Raw genomic sequence first — 17,557 nt, 5'->3', positions numbered from 1 at the left:
TAGCAGCAACCCTTTCCAAAGGCCACACTATATTTTAACAAATTATTTACACATACATTAAATAAAATACTGCTTGTGATAGAGTTTATTAGTGTTTGCATTTACAAGTAGAAACAATGAAGCTACAGAAAGATTAGAAATTTGTCAAAGGTAACAGCACTAAGCAGATCACAAAGTTCAACACTAAGGGATTCCAACCCTACACGTAGTGTACTTTTTACCATATCAAGCAAGTTTTCAGACAAATAACCTTTAACACTGCATCGACTGTACTTACACTGACCCCAGCGACCTGTTCTTGGGTTCAAATAATTTGGATAAAGACCATTTGGACGATCCATCTTCTGAAGCAGTTTCCGAATGTGCATTACCTTAACACAAATAAAGAGTGCAATTAATAAAATAAATGTCATCAAGGCTTTTATTAATCTAGGTTTTGTGGGTTTTCCTCACTCAGAGCCTATACCATCTCCGCTGCCATTTTTGTATGTGTGGTGGTCAGCAAAGCCTTCTACTTTATAACTGATTATATATGATCATTATTTAAAGATCAAGCAACAATTAAAAACATAAAGAGCACAGAGAAAAACTTATTTAAATGCCAACATTTTACTATCCAGAAATAGTCATCAAAAACATCACAGATAAACATCATTCCAGACATATTCAATATGTATATATCTAAATATAAGAACAGAAATAATTTCACAGAAATGGGAAGGGAAAAGGACATTTATAATAAAAAGTATGAAACTAATTTGAATAGATGAAAAAGTAAACTAAATTGCTGAATTCTAAATATTGATCCCATAACAGATATCCCTAAATTCTTAAATTCCAAAAATTCTGATTCCTAAAAGATCTCCCTAAGGAGGAAAAACAAATCATAAAATATATTAAGAAGTTAGAAAATTTCCCAGGGGCTTTATCTGCAACTATAGATTGGATGGATTTTTTTCAGTGCTTACAAACAAAGGCACAAATGTATTCTATTCCTTGTATTCTTATTTGAAAATGTTCTCTTTACATCTGAAGGATAACCTGTTCGGTATATAGGACTTAGGGAAACATCTTTGCAGAACCTTATATATATTTCACTATTTCCTGTGCTTGAGCATAACATGCATCCTTTTACGACAAGGTCCTAGTCAGCTTTCTATTGGGTGGACCTTGTCATCAAGCAGTTTTAGGACTGGGTTCACGGATGCTATCTTATCTCTGCTTTTTCAAGGCCAAGATCAGTTCTATGTATAACAAGCCCAATCCGAATAATTCTGAGAACCAAGGTTAGTCAGTCTGAAATGATACTGTTAGGAAAAATGAAAAATCACATTCTTTTGTCTTCTGAAAACTATGCATACACTGCATCCTCTCCGCCTCTTCCACATCTATCATTTCCTCTCAGAATCTTTTTATCCAACCCTTTCCTAAGGTCTATACCTTTATTACCTTGTCTCAATTTTGTCTTTACTATATTTTGTCTTTCACTAATTTTGTCCATCATAATATTTTTAATACTTCCTTTTTTATTACTTCAAAATGGCCTTCATTTTTGGTGATAACTTTTTCTTGTAATTTGTTACTGATAGCACATCTTACTATCTCTGAGCACTTGTATTTTTGTTGATACACTTGTTTTACAGAGAGAAGGGCTCCATCTTCCCTCTCATGGTGATGTTTGGTCATGATTTAATTGCTATTTTCTGAGAAAGATTTTTTGGTCATCACTTATATATCATGTTCCTTCCCTCTTTTTCTGATATCTTTGTATAAATTCTCTATCTGTTCTATTTGATGAATTACTCACTACTATTTTCTCTGAACCAGAACTTATTATTCTTATTGACATAAGAGTTTTGACATAAAAGGCGAGGAAGAATCCTGATGCCTTTACTTCTCCCCAGATAACTGACACTAGCCATGCAACACTGCTCATCAAAGAAAATCTGTCATTCATTCTCTTCCCTCACCAAAATCTCCTCAGAATTCTGTTATTTCAGCTTCTCAATATATCATGTTTAGTGGGGTCCAAAGAAGCACCCACCATCAGCCAATGATCCTGTTCTCAATGTTGCTCAAGAGGACTTTGGTTTTATATCTCAAGACATACAACCAATTTCAGAGAATTGTACTCTACTGGCTTTTTATTTTTAAAATATGCAGCCACAAATATCCTCTCATTTTCCAAACCTCTCTGCTCTTAATGACCTATGCCAACCTTTCTTCCTATTTTGTGATATGAAATATCAAAAATCTCTTAACTTTGTTTAAAATGGTATTTACAGTTCTGTTTCTCCTTCCTGTCACTTTTAGGAGATTCCTAGGTTTTAGGTCCTCCACTTCGGAAATACTATGCTAGATTATCTTCATTTTGCAAATTTATCACCTTTTGAAAATCTTTATGCTTTTTCTTCATTTCCACTTGCTTTTATTCCATGTCAGTAAACAAGTCTTCAATTATGCATAGTCACTTTTGCTGTTTTTCATTTATTCATTACAGAAATATAGCATTTAAGGTCTCAATTTTTCTTCAGTTCCACAATTATTTTATAATTTTATTATTTGTTTTGTATCATTATTTGTTTTGAGTTCTAATTTTTACTGAGTTCAACTGCTATTATTGTATAAATTACTCACAGTGACTTTATGAAACTTGACAATGCATTCTTTATCAGTCTTTTAATGCTATTTAACACCATGCTTTTGTTACCCATGCTGCAGTATGTTTGCCTACTTGGCATGCTTTCCTTTCTCATCCTGCTCACATTGAACAGGGTCAGTTCTGACCTGAAATTTGGCTTGATATGGAACTTTTGAATTGTCCCTGAACTCCTTCCTACTGTGTGTCTTGGGGGGGGGGGGGGCCGGGGGGTATTCCTTCCCTCCTGGACACAATTTGAGATCTGAAGTACTAGTGCTCAAGAAGGACAGTGGTAAGAACCCCTCTCTGGTGCTGTGGACAGTTGTATACTCAATACCTCCAGCACTGGTCCCCTCTGTGAGATTAATGGGGAATTTGTTGACTTGCTTTCCTTGCCCAATAAGGATTCAGTACAAGGTGGGAAACAGACTTAAGTACTGTGCCAGAAATTTTTTACTTTTTTTTTTTTGTTTTGGTTGTCACATACTAATGACATGAGACTGCAACCTTTCCTCCTCTCATTGCTGTTGAAAAATTTTTGCTGGTCTTTACTATTTTTGTTGTTTTTGTTCATCTCATCAGGAAAGGAAAAATCCTGTGGTCTGGCTCCATTGCTGTCTTTACCTGAAAATTCTTCTCCACTGATGAAATAGTTCATACACAAAAAGGACTATATATAGAATCTATATAGATTCTACTCACAACCCAATTAAGAAATACAACACTACAAACATCTTTGCTGCTCTGCTTATGCATTCACACATCACTGTCTTTGTTCTGTCTTCACAGTCTTTAATTTTATGTTCATAATTGTCTTAACTCTACTGAAATCACTTTTGAATTCCTAAAGAAATATATTATTCAGCTCTGCTTGTTTGAACTTTTTAAAAAAGTTGTATCATATTCTTTTTTTAAAAAGAAGGAAAGAGACAGAGGTGTGGGAGGGGCAAAGAGAGAGGAAGAGAGAATCTTAAGTAGGCTCCACACCCAGTGCAGAGCCCAAAGTGGGGCTCAACCTCCTAACTCTTAGATTATGACCTGAGCCAAAATCAAAAGTCTGACACTCAACCAAGTGAGCCACCCAGGGGCCCCATATGTCACTAATTGGTAAATATAACTTAAATTTGTTTATTTTTCCTGCTGTATTGAATTTTATTATATATAAATTGCAAGTACAAACAACGTTTCTATGTATATGATATAAATGTGCATATCAAAGAATGGAATTGCTGGGTCAATACATAGGGTATTATGTATTTTAAACTTTATTACATTTTTCTTTTAAATTTAAGTCTTTAATATTCCTCAAACTGTTATAATCTACAATGTTACACTTGTCATGTTTCCACATGTATGTGGATCTATTTAAGATATATTTATTCTGTTCATCAGTGTATTTGTCTTTATGTACCAATACTTCACTGTCAGTGTTAATAACTGGGTAATGCAAACCCATTCCATGTTTTTCTTCAAGGGTGTCTTGAATTTTTTTCTTCTATATAAATTCTACAAGGGTCTTGTCAGTTTTTTTTTTTTTTAAGAAGCCATTAAAGTTTTGAGTGGCACTGAATTGATGCTACAGAGATCAATCTAGAGAAGAATAAATTTTTTATGATATTCTTTAGCTATACATGAACATTAACAAACCTCTCCACTTATTTAGGTCCTCTTCATGTCATTCAATTGTTTTGAACTTCATTTTATCTTTTGTTAGGTTTATTTGTAGGAAATGTAAACTCTTGTTCCTATCACATATGTTTTTGTAAATGAAACTATCTATAGCTGGTGCAGAGAAATGCTGTTGATGTTTGATATCTATAGTGATTTTTTATTCAAAATTATATATGTGATTTTTTCCTAATAATTTAAATACAGTCTAAATTACTATTTTAGGTAAATAATCATGTAATCTGTGCATAATCCATCTTTTCTTTCTCCCTTTTCAATTCAATTCAATTATTTCTTTTACTTTTTGTTCATTTTGTTTTTCTTACCCTTCCATGCTGGCTAGGAACACTGCAGCACAATGCCGAACAGAACGGACTTTTTAGAAACCTACTAGTGGTTACAACTTCTCAAATAACAGTAAATATTTTAAGTAGAAAGGGTATTTCTTTAGATAATTAAAAAAAAAAAAAAAAAAAAAGAAAGGGCCAGAGTCCTGATTAACACATTTCTAGAAAGGCAAACATTTTCCTAGCATTAATCAAATCTTTTATAAATCTTAAAGAACTCTTTTATAATAATCAAAGAAAAGAAGGTAAGAAAACTAACCTTTTTGTAGTAAACTGGGTCCCCTGTCAAGTAGCTGAGGTGGACAAACTCCATATGCAGTGTACCAAATTCAGCAAGAATGCTGCTACCTGCAGATGCCCAGCCCCAGTTTCGCCCTACTCCACTGAATGAAAGCAAAGGTAAAAGGAGACAGAATTGGAAAAAGACCAAACATTTTTTTAATGAATACGTAAACTATAATTCTCTTAGAAATTATATTTAACACAATAGCTTACTTATATCTAAATTTATTATTTTAAAAAATTTTGAATAGGTAATACAGCTAATGTTTTAAAAATCAAAATATAGAAAAGTATATAGTATATGTATTTCACCCCAGAAATCTCATCTCACCCACCTAGCCCCACAGATAATCACTTTCATGTTTCTTATGTATTACCACAGAATTTTTATGCATATATAAGCAATCCAAATATATACCCTTTATTAAACAAAATATAACAAAGTACACATACTGCTTGTTATTTTGTATTATACTCTTAAGATGTACTGCAGTGGATTTCCATATCAGTTCATAAACAATTTTTTTATACACTGCACAGAATTCCATGATACTAATGATTTTTCAATTGGAATGCCCCATCCCAGAGGCATGTGAAAATGTGTTAAAGCATTCTGAGTTGTATCAAATTTTGAAGGTACAATTAGCTTTTTTTTGTGCTAGGGCCAAAGATATAACATGACCAATAACGGTCAGCACAATGTCATACAATAAAGAACTGTCCTGTCCTATATGTTGATAGTACTAGTGCAAAAAACAAAATTATGAACAAACATAACTAATCAATCATCTGTTGGTGGTCTTTTAGCATTTTTCTAATATTTTGCTTTAATAACAACTTTCACTGTGAATAATCTTATGTACATTTCTTTTGTATAGATATATTTCTAGGGTATCTTCCTGCCTTTTTTCAGTCTGCCTTTTAATTTATTGGAAGCTAGACTATATAAATGAAAAAGCATAGACACTTTGAGCATTATATTCTTCCTAAAGCTTAAGTTTCTTCTAAAACACAGGATGCGTACAGGTAGACTTACTCAGGTTTCAGGCTATGCTAATGATAGTCTATTTCTATTTCATCTCTACTCATCTCTACTTCTAGGGAATGCCCTCTGGGATCTCAGCTGGAAGTGTGGCGTGTGACTAAGTGCCCTTTACCTTGGCAGCCTTTAACACTAATTTCTGCCTCCCCAGTACCATGTGGCTGTTAATTTTTTTTTATTTGCCCTTAAGCCACCATCTTCTGTTTTCTGCTGGGTTTCCTTGAATCTTGCCCCATGCATGTAAAACTGTAGAATCAGCTAACAACTTGAGGGAAATTTGTACATAAATATAGGCTTTTCCTCTGCAAATCCCTCCTGTCTTTTGAGATTTTGTCTTTCATGCCTCTGGCAACTCTAAGACCTGACTCTAAGACCTGTCTCCTCTAACCCAAATGACCACCACTTCAGGTATGGCCTTTATGCCTGCACCATGATTTAGCTTCAGGGAACAAGCCAATGTTTATATGGAGATGACTTTCTCCTAGGAAGTCCTACCTGAGTTAGTTGCTCTCCAAGGCCATCAAACCATTTTGTCTAGCTTTTATGATTGGCTTGGTGAGAGGATCAAACTAACACAAGGTATTCCATGGTTGAATTGGAAGTCTAGATTAATTACTCAAATAGCAGAGTTCATGGGTTATTCCTATAAGAACTCTAAACCATTCTCCAAGGTCTTTTCTACTTTTAGGTGAAGTAAAAATGTCTTTCTCTTATTTTATATCCACTTGTATACTGCCAATTCAATATATCATTATTATTATTCTGTCCTAAAAACATTAAAAAGTTAATTAAGACATTGCTACCTTGCTTAAAGTTCTTTAATTGTTTGGTGCTATTTTTACATGGTCTTTGAAAATATGATAAGCAAATACCACAGATTTTTTTGTAGCAAAGAGTGAGAATGAAGGAAGAAATACGGATAACTACACAGACCAGTCATTCATTTCCAAATATTAAGAGTCTACTATGCTCTGAGAGATACACTAATGAACCTGACATATAACATTGCTGCCTCTATGCTAAACAAGACCATTTTAAATGGTGATAACTGTTATAAAGAAAACTTAATAGAGAAATAAAATATTGAGTACTAATGACAGAAGTTAAAAGAAAAGCTCTTTATGTATAACATGAGAGCAATTGTTTCTGAAGTGACACAATTTGCACTGAAAGCTACATTCAGAAAGGGAGACAGAACATGGAAGACTCCTAACTCTGGGAAACGACTAGGGGTGGTGGAAGGGGAGGAGGGCAGGGGGTGGGGGTGACTGGGTGGCGGGCACTGAGGTGGGCACTTGACGGGATGAGCCCTGGGTGTTATTCTGTATGTTGGCAAATTAAACACCAATAAAAAATAAATTCATTATTAAAAAAAAAAAGAAAGCTACATTAAGAGAAGGAGCCAGTGATGAATACATATGGAAGAAGAGAATTCCCAGTAGCAGAATCATCAAATGCATTGACCCTGAGGAAAAAGGAAAGTGGCTGGTATGGCTAAGAGCTGAGGAAGGGGAAGTGAATGATAAAGGATGAGATTATAGAGATTATAACTAGCTCCCTAACTAGGTATAATCTAGACTACTAAAGAATTCTGTAGGTCTATGCTAAATTTAAATTTTTTTTATTCTAAGTGTGATGGAATGTCATGGAGGATTTTAAGAAATGTAACATCGTATTTAAGGAATAAAGCATACTATTTAGAAAGATTACCCAGGCATCAGTATGATGAATGGATTACGGTGTGGTCAAATACAAACACAAAGTCCCTAGGAAGTCTAACAGCTTATTCTTCCCTATGAAAACCTTCTGCCCAAAGGTCCCAAATGAAAGTTTCATTCAAAGTGCATTTAAACAGTTTTCAAAAAACTAAATTCTAAACAAGACTTTTCATGTAGTTTACACATAACTTCATGGGAACAATCTAAAATGTTAAATTTGGTACCTATCTATATTCCAATAACTCAGAAAAATATAACACTGATAAGGACAGAACACTGATAAGGACAGAACAGCTCCTACTATAAAAAGGTGGTAAGCCTGGGGCACCTGCAAGGGCCTTTGGCTCAGGTCGTGATCCCAGAGTCCTGGGATGGAGTCCCACATCAGGCTCCCTGTGGGAGGTCTGCTTCTCCCTCTGCCCATGTCTCTCCCTCTTCGTATCTCTTATGAATGAATGAATGAATGAATGAATGAATGAAAGAATAAATACTTTAAATAAATAAATACTTTTTAAAAAGGTAATGAGCTGACAAAAACAACCAGATCATAATTTCATGCAAATGCTGTAATTTTTAACTAGTCAAAAATAAAAAGTATAGATATTAAAATGTACACATATATAAATATGATCTCTCTTGACTGAACACTAGCAACTAGATTTTAGAAATATTTGACAAGACAAATCAACCTAAGTGTCCAATATCATATTAAATTTTTTTGATAATAAGTTTATATTGTTTTTATTTTGTTCAAAGTCTGTTAAAAATCTTTAATCAATGAGGTCAAGGAATGAAATAAAGTTTTCAGTATATTGCAGTTACTAATAACAAGGCACATGAACAGGCTGAGGTTGACATTTATCTTAAAAAAGTAAAGGAGGAACTCAAAAACTAAATGATGAAACCTCAAACAATGTATAATTTTTAAATGGGAATATCTTGACTTAGAGGAAGATTCTTGATGGAGCTCCTATTTTTAATTAGATTTATATTACATAATTCAGTGGAAGAAATTTGAGAAGACCTATGTTTCTGCATCACCTAAATTAGAAGAAATACTAAAGTAAAATAAAAATAGAAGTTTTAGGTGTACCTGGGTGGCTCAGTCAGTTAAGTGTCTGCCTTCAGCTCAAGTCACAGTCCCATGTAGGGCTCCCTGCTCAGTGGGGAGCCTGCTTCTCTCTCTCCGTTTGCCCCTCCCTCTGCTACTCCCCGACTCATGTTCTCTGTCTCTCCCTCTCATATTAAAAAAAAAATCTTAAATAGAAGTTTTATATCAAATTATCCAATTAAAAAATGGGTAAAGGACCTGAATGGACATTTTTCCAAAGAGAACATAATGATAACCAACAGACACATGAAAAGATGCTCAACATCACTGATCATCATGGAAATCAAAACCACAATAAACTATCACCTCACACCTGTCAGAATGGCTAACATCAAAGACAGAAGAAATAACAAGTGTTGATGTGAAGAAAAAGGAACCCTTGTGCATCACTGGGAATGCAAACTGGTATAGCCACTATGGAAAACAGTATGAAGTTTCATCAATAAGTTAAAAAATAGAACTACCCTATGACCCAGAAATTCCACTACTGGGTATTTAATCAAAGAATATGAAAACACTCATTCAAAAAAGATACATGTACCCTTATGCTTGTTGCAACATTATTTACAATAGCCAAAATAGGGAAGCAACCCAAGTGTGCACTGACAGATGAATGGGTAAGGAAAATGTGGTGTGGGCAGCCCCGGTGGCTCAGCAGTTTGGCACCGCCTTCAGCCCAGGGCCTGATCCTGGAGACCCGGGATCAAGTCCCACATCGGGCTCCCTGCATGGAGCCTGCTTCTCCCTCTGCCTGTGTCTCTGCCTCTCTCTCTCTCTCTGTCTCTCTCTCTCTGTCTCTCATGAGTAAATAAATAAAATCTTTAAAAAAAAAAAAAGAAAATGTGGTGTGTGTGCGTATATGTATACACATACCCACACACAAAGGAATATTACTCAGCCATCAAAAAGAATGAAATCTTGCCATTTGTGATGATATAGATGGAGCTAGAATGTATTATCCTAAACAAAATTAAGTCAGTCAGAGAAAGACAAATACTGTATGATTTCACTCATATATAGAATTTAAGAAACAAATGAACAAAGAAAAAAAAGACAAAAACCAAAAACTCTTAAATACAGAACATTGGTGGTTACCAGAGGAGGGATGGCTGGGCAGATGGGTTGATAAGCACTGAGAAATGTATAGAACTGATGAATCATTATAATATATACATGAAACTAATATAATAATGTATGTTCGTTATACCTGAATTTTAAAAAACAGAAGTTTTATGTAGAAAGTACTCTGAACAAAAGCAAAAGAATGGCATTTGTGAAAATACCTGGTCTAAAATATTAACACATTTTAACATGCAAAAATTTAGAAGTGAGAATATACTGCTTTTGAGCAGAATTTGCTCTGAGCAACTGTAGAGAGAATACTTTCTCAAAAGCATATAAGACTCAACTGAAGGTATCAATAATTTTAAATCTAGATAAATGTATAAGAATATAGGTATATATTCATTTAGAATTGGTTTAATTCTGGAAAATCATTTTTTAATTGAACTATTTGAAAGATCACCCACTAAAACTAATTTGACAGTCTTTAAATATTTCAAAAATTAACTTATGTTAGCTCCTCCATTCACTGTTAATTGTACATTTATAAATAATAAACTTTTTGGTTATCATCATTACATAAAAGTTATCATAACACGTGAAAGTTGTAACACATTTTTAAAATTTTGTAAAATGTCAACATTTTCTCTATGACATCATTTAAGTGGCAGCAGTTTTTTTTTTTAAGATTTTATTTATTCATGAGAGAGAGAGAGAGAGAGAGAAAGAGAGAGAGGCAGAGACACAGGCAGAGAGAGAGAGAGAGAGAGAGAGAAAGAGAGAGAGGGGCAGAGACACAGGCAGAGGGAGAAAAGCAGACTCCATGCCAGAAGCCCGATGCAGGACTCGATCCTGGGACTCCAGGATCACGCCCTGGGCCAAAGGCAGGTGCTAAACCGCTGAGCCACCCGGGCTGCCCTCTCTTTCTGTGTCTCTCATGAATAAATAAATACAAATCTTTAAAAAAAATTTGCTTACCCAATCACCTTCCTCTTGAACACTCAATGTGTACCTATGTTTCTGTTTTCATGAAACATGCTATGATAAATACCATTTCATATAGGTCTTGCTTAGTAGATGCTTCCAATTATATCTATACACTGCCAGAGGTGCAAGTACAGAGTCAAAAGGGCTTCTGATGTTTTAAGGGCTTTAGATAGATAGTGATAGATCCTTCTTCAAAGATGCTGGATACAAGGAAAGCTGCGATATAAGAATGATCTTCGGGCAGCCCCAGTGGCGCAGCGGTTTAACGCCGCCTGCAGCCCAGGGCCTGATCTGGAGACCCTGGATCGAGTCCCACGTCAGGCTCTCTGCATGGAGCCTGCTTCTCCCTCTGCCTGTGTCTCTGCCTCTCTCTCTCTCTCTCTCTCTCTGCGCATCTCTATGAAAAAAAAAAAGAAAGAATGATCTTCCTCTCATATCCTTATCCACAAGAGATGTTACATTGTTTTAAAAAATTAAAACCTTCCTTACTTAACAGAAATGGGTTTACTTTCTGGGTTTAGCATGCAATGGGTTTAATTTTTATTTTAATATGAAATCTCATTTTTATTACATTTTCACTTAATTGGGAAGAATGGAAGGGCCATATAGTCAATGATTTAAAATTCAAAAGATATGAAACAAAATATAGAGAACAAACTGATGGCTACCAGAGGGAAGTGGGGTGAGGGAATGGGGGAAATAGGTGATGGGGATTAAGAAGGGCACTTGTCATGATGAGCACTGAGTAATATTTGGAACTGCTGAATTACTATACTATACATCTGAAACTAATAACACTGTATGCTGATTATATTAGAATTTTTTAAAGAATTTATTTATTCATGAGACACACACACACAGAAAGGGGGGGGGGGGGCAGAGACACAGGCAGAGGGAGAAGTGGACTCCTCACAGGGAGCCCGATGCAGAACTCAGTCCCAAACCCCAGGATCATGCCCTGTACCAAAGATAGACGCTCAACCACTCAGCCATCCAGGCGTCCCTGATTATACTAGAATTTAAATAAAAACTTTTTCTTAAAAAGACAGGAAACACAACACAAAGTAAAAAATCTCCCTCTAAGCCCAGTACTTCTTCCAATCAGTTCCCAGCTCCAAAGCCAATCTTCTCATTTTCTCATCTATCCTTTCAGAAAATGTCATACCTACATAAGCATAATTAGATTTATTACAATAGGGCTTTACTTTGCATGTTGATTGGTCATTTCTATTTTTAATTCTGTATTTTTCCAAACATTCTAATATTTTTTCGAATGTAATAAATAGTGTTTTTCAATTATAGATCAATGGTATTTTTTGTTGTTACTTTTTTTTTTTTTTTTTTTTTTTAATATACCCATCAGCCAAGCCTAGGATCTGGTTTATTTATTTTTCTTTTCAAAGAAACACATTGAGGCATAATTTTATTCAAAAATGCATCAATTCAGGCATACAGTTCCAAGAGTTCCAGCAAATAAATACCCTGGTGTAAGAATCAAGCCAATCTCTCCAAAACCTGTCCTCAGGCACCTTCACAGTCAAATCATACTTTTCCTTCACCCAGTCTCAAACAAACCATTAATCTATGTTCTCTATTATTAGTTTTGCATGTTCTAGAATTTCATGAGAACATAATCACATAATATATACTCTTTTGCATTTGAGTCTTTCATGCACCCTATCTCTGAGATTCATCCATATTGCCATCTCAGTCATTCAGTTCTTTTTATTAGAAGTTGGTGTTCCACTGTCTGATTACAACTACTTAGTTATGCACCTTTTAGATAACTGTTGGGGTTTTTACTGGTTGGGGCTATTATGAGTAAGGCTGTTATGAACCTCTGTTCAGACATCCGCTTTCATTTCTATTGGGCATGTAAATACTTTAGAAGGAAAATTTCTGGGTCATAGAATAACTCTATTTTAACTGTATAAAAACTATTCTCCAAAATGGCTGTACTATTTTATATCTTACCAACACAGAGGTCTATTACCTTGCTTTTTTGCTACCTATTTTTTACGGTCAGTTCTTTAGTCCTCTTTCCTGCCGTCATTTGGATTGAGTAATCTTTCATATTTCTGTTTCTCCACTAGCTTATTTTTATATGTGTGATTGCTTTACGGATTACAGTTTGTACCATTAACCTATCAGTTTACCTTCACACAGAACACCTCTTCGCTTGTAAGGAAACAACATGACAACACTATACTTTCACATCGTCATACCCTTTGTGCAAGTGTGGTCACACACTTCTCTTCTATGTATATTACAGACCTCCAATGCAAAATAGCCAGTAATCTTTAAAAAAAAAAAAGTAAGCCTTTTATATTTATTCACATATTTAGTCTTTTATCTGCTTTTCATTTCTTTATATAGATCTGCCTTTCCATCTAGCATCATTAAATAAGTTCCTTTAGCATTTCTGTTAATAGAGGTCTGCTGGCAATAAATTCTCTAAGCTTTTGTCTAAAAATGCATTAATTTCACTTTCAGTTTTGAAAAATATTTCCAATGGTTAGAGAATTCTAGACTGACTTTTCTCTTTCAGCACTTTCAAAATGCATTCCATTGTCTTCTGGCTTTTACTGCTTCAGACAAAAAGCAACTGGTACTTCTCCTTGCTCCCTGTGCATAATGTCTTTTTTTCTGTGGTGGTAAAAAAATTTTTTTCATGATTTTCACCCATTATGTTTCTTCATTTTACCTTGCTTGGGTTTCTTCAAGTGTCTAGAATCTGTGGGTTTATAGCTGGTCGTCCATTTGGAAAATTTGGGGCCATCCCTTCTTCAACTAGTTTTTCTGCCACTATTCCTGCCCCCTACCCCCAACCACTCCATTTATATGTATTCTACACATTTGATATCGTCCCACAGGTCATGGGCTATGCCCCTTTCATTTTTCTTTCTGTTTTTCGGTTTGGGTAGTTTCTAATGCTAGGTCTTCAAGCTCATGGATTTTATCTGATGCACCGTCAAATATGCTATTAATAAGCTGGTCAAGTGAATTTTTAATTTCATGTATTTCTAAGCACTAGAAATTCCTTTATAAAATCTCAATTCTTATTATGTTCATACTTCTTTAAACCTCTGAGCATACCTATAATAGCTATTTTAAAATCCTTTACTGCAATCTCCATCATCTATTATTTGCGTATATGTTTCTACTGACAATTTTTTTCCCTTCTGATTTAGGTCATATTTTTCTGAATATCCAAATTTTATTTTCTTCAAGAATTTTCAATTTTCTTTTGACGGTTAAATAACCTGTGGACAGTTTAGCACTTTCAAGGACTGTTTTCAGGCTTTGCTAGACAGATCTACAGTTGTCTTTACTCAGCTAGCTTAGTTCTTCACCAGGGCATGACCTTTCTGTACTTTCAACCTATATCCCTAGTATTCAAAGAGGTGTTTTAATTTTTAACTAGCCAATCTATTCAACTCTTTTATTATTCTGATAGTTTGTCAATTGATCATTTTCTTTTTCTTCCAGGAAAGCAATCATATGATCTGTTATTATAATTTTATCTTCAATCCATATCTTCACTTTATCCCTTTTTTCTTATTTGGTTATACTTGTTAAAATCTCCAGAAAAATGTGAAATACTTTCTGGTTCTTGATTTTAATGTGGCATCTCCAACAGTTCATTAACTCTTCTGTTTACCAAAGCTGTGCAACTTCTATGCTTTTTATGTTAGAAATCTTTTAGTGCCTAGACACTATAAATAAAATCATTCTTTCCATTTTCCTGTAGAATTTATGCTCCAAGAAAGTCCCAGTAAAATTTAAAAGGTTGAGCATTTAAGTGAACTTATAAGTTGAGAAGCTATATGAAAGCCTTAAACCTCCTACTAACAAAGGACAAAATTTAAATAAATGAAAAGACAATAAATTATAGGAAAGGAAGATTTCATGTAAAGATGTTAATATCTAAATTTAGAGCAAACCCAACTATAGAAGATCAAAAAATGAACTAGACACAATAATTCAAATGTTCATAAAAATAAAATAAACATGTGAGAACAGCTGATACTGAGAAGCAGGATACTAAAGGGACCAGTACAACCACACAGTAATTATAGTAAAGTAATTAAATCAATGTAGAGCTAAAATAAACACACTAATTAATGCAAGAGAAGAAAGTCTAAAAAAACAGATTCACATTTGGAAATACTTCTTATATTTCATTATATTTTATCATAAAATTATGACTTTGGTAGGCATTGAGAAGTTACTCAGTAAGTAATGTCAGAGCACTAACCTAAACATCTCAAAAAAATAAAGTTCAATTTTTATCTTCCTTCCTAAACCACAATAAATTCTAAATGGATCAAAGGTATAAAAGAAAAATCAGGGGATCCCTGGGTGACTCAGTGGTTTAGCGCCTGCCTTTGGCCCAGGGCACGATCCTGGAGTCCCGGGATCGAGTCCTGCATCGGGCTCCCGGCATGGAGCCTGCTTATCCCTCTGCCTGTGTCTCTGCCTCTGTCTCTCTATGTCTATCATGAATAAATAAATAAATAAATCTTTAAAAAAAATCAAACCATTACTGTACTAGATAATATGTTAATCTTTGAAGAAAAATCTCCCATAAATAATAGCGAAAAGTATTTGCAACATATATGACAAAGTATTGATTTAGCTAATATACAAAAAGATCTTAAGGATTCATTTTTTTTTTAATACCCACTAGAAAACAGAGAGGGATATAAAAAAAGCTTGTACTGAATAAAATATACACAGCTTCACCCAAAAATAAATGAAATGAAAATTAAGATAAGGTTTCATTTTGTACCTATCTGATAAATAATAATAAACAGTATTTGCAAAATGCTAGGTAACTCTTTGATCCAACATTTCTACCAAAGACATACCAACACACATACATGTACACATGCATACACACACACACACACACACACACACACACGATTCCCATATGAAGGACATTTCTCCTAGCATTTTTTAACAGCAAAATTCTGGAAATAATCTAACAGTTCATTAATATCAGATTCTTTTAAAATTAATTATGGTACTTGCATAATCATTATTATAAAGTTCTTAAAAAGAAGGAGGTAAATATACCTAAGTGCTGATATGGAATAATTTTCAAGACCTACTGATAAATGAAAATGACAAGTAAACAATACATACATATATACAATGACATCTATGCATATATAAGTACACCGAGTATCTGGAAGGATACACAAGAAATTGTAATAGTGGCTTCCCTAAAGGACTAGGGGTTTGGAACTGAAGGCTTACTTCGTAGTTGAGTACATGCTATTTCAATACAAATATATACCCAATATATGTACTTCTTTTTCTTAAAATATCTAGCTAAATAAAAAGAGAAAAGAAAGTGAGGAGGAGAAATGGGGAGAAAGGGAGGGGGATCCCTGGGTGGCTCAGCGGTTTAGTGCCTGACTTCGGCCCAGGGCGCAATCCTGGAGTCCCAGGATCAAGTCCCGCGTGGGGCATCTGCATGGAGCCTGCTTCTCCCTCTGCCTGTGTCTCTGCCTCTCTCTCTCTCTCTCTCTGTCTATCATGAATGAATAAAATCTTAAAGAAAAAAAAAAGAATTGTTGTCTTAGGAGAAGGAAGAAGACAGTAAGAAAGTGAATTCTGATGCCTACTTAGAACCGACAGAGTGGTTTAACAAAAATAGGGTCATATACTTGTATATGCTGCTCTTTGAATTAACATGTCAGAAGTATTATCTTTCTTCAAAAATTCACTTTCAGAACATTATATCAAATGGCTGTGTCACATTCTACTCTATGGATATCCCACTCTTCTGATTTTAACATTCATTCTATATTCTGGTAATACTGAATATAAACTTCACTGCTATGAGCATCCTTGCAATTAAAGTTTTGTAAATACTTAACAACTACTTCGTATTAAGATAAATTTCTAGAAGTGAATTTACAAGGTCAATTTTCAGTTTCTGAAACCTACTGCCAATCTATCTCCCAAGTTACTCAAATTTCCAATTCCAACAACTATATGTAGTTCTCATTTCTTCACTATGCCAGCCTTAAATAATTCCATTTTTTGTCAGTTTTCTAGGTAAGAAAATACAATCTTATTTCAAATCTCAATGTTCTTAATTATTAAAGTGGCTGGAGATTTTTTTGTTTTGAATTACCCATTCATGTATTTAGGAACTTTCTAAATAATTGGTGGGTATTTTTCTTAACAGTCAGTAAAAGCTATCTATATATTAAGAATGACACTCATTTGCTATCAATATCATTACTATTAACACTGTTCTAGTTTGTTACTCCCTTTAAATTTTATTCGTAATGTTTTACAATAGCTTTAAGTTCAACATGGATGAAAAATTCAAGAGAAGCAAGCATTTGTTTAAAATTTAACTATTTCCTGAAGTAAAAACTTTGTTAAATGCCTGTTTTCTCTTTGTCTCTTTGATTGAGCTCTGCAAATTTTAAGGTATGCAATCTTCTGTTTTAAAATTCCAGTATAGTTAGCATACAGTGTTATATTAGTTTCAGGCAGGTGTACAATATAACAATTCAACAATTCTACACATTACTCAGTGCTCATTGTTGTAAATGCACTACTCTTAATCTCCATCACCTAATTCACCCACCATCTACCCACCTCTCCTCTGGTAACCAGTTTGTTCTCCATAGCTAACAATCTGGTTTTTGGTTTGTCTCTTGTATTCTTTGT

At 34.3% G+C, this 17,557-nt stretch overlaps 1 protein-coding gene across 7 annotated transcripts in view; it reads right to left on the bottom strand.

Moving 5' to 3' along the window:
- Window positions 1–17,557, bottom strand: part of MAN1A2 (mannosidase alpha class 1A member 2) — a 213,134-nt gene that overhangs the window by 94,650 nt on the left and 100,927 nt on the right. For all 7 annotated transcript variants that reach the window (XR_005372644.1, XR_005372645.1, XM_038561890.1 and 4 more), the window contains 2 exons: window positions 4,916–5,039; window positions 278–371 (listed from right to left, as the gene is read on the bottom strand). Coding sequence is in view for 5 of the 7 variants with exons in the window: in XM_038561890.1 (XP_038417818.1) it covers window positions 278–371; window positions 4,916–5,039 (218 nt within the window). In the remaining 2 variants the exon portion in view is untranslated. The remainder of the gene's footprint in view (window positions 1–277; window positions 372–4,915; window positions 5,040–17,557) is intronic.

The sequence above is a fragment of the Canis lupus genome, chromosome 17, assembly GCF_011100685.1.
Source record: "Canis lupus familiaris isolate Mischka breed German Shepherd chromosome 17, alternate assembly UU_Cfam_GSD_1.0, whole genome shotgun sequence".
Classification (NCBI taxonomy): domain Eukaryota; kingdom Metazoa; phylum Chordata; class Mammalia; order Carnivora; family Canidae; genus Canis; species Canis lupus.
Note: the sequence above shows the minus strand (reverse complement) of the source record. Positions and strands in the feature narration are given on the sequence as shown.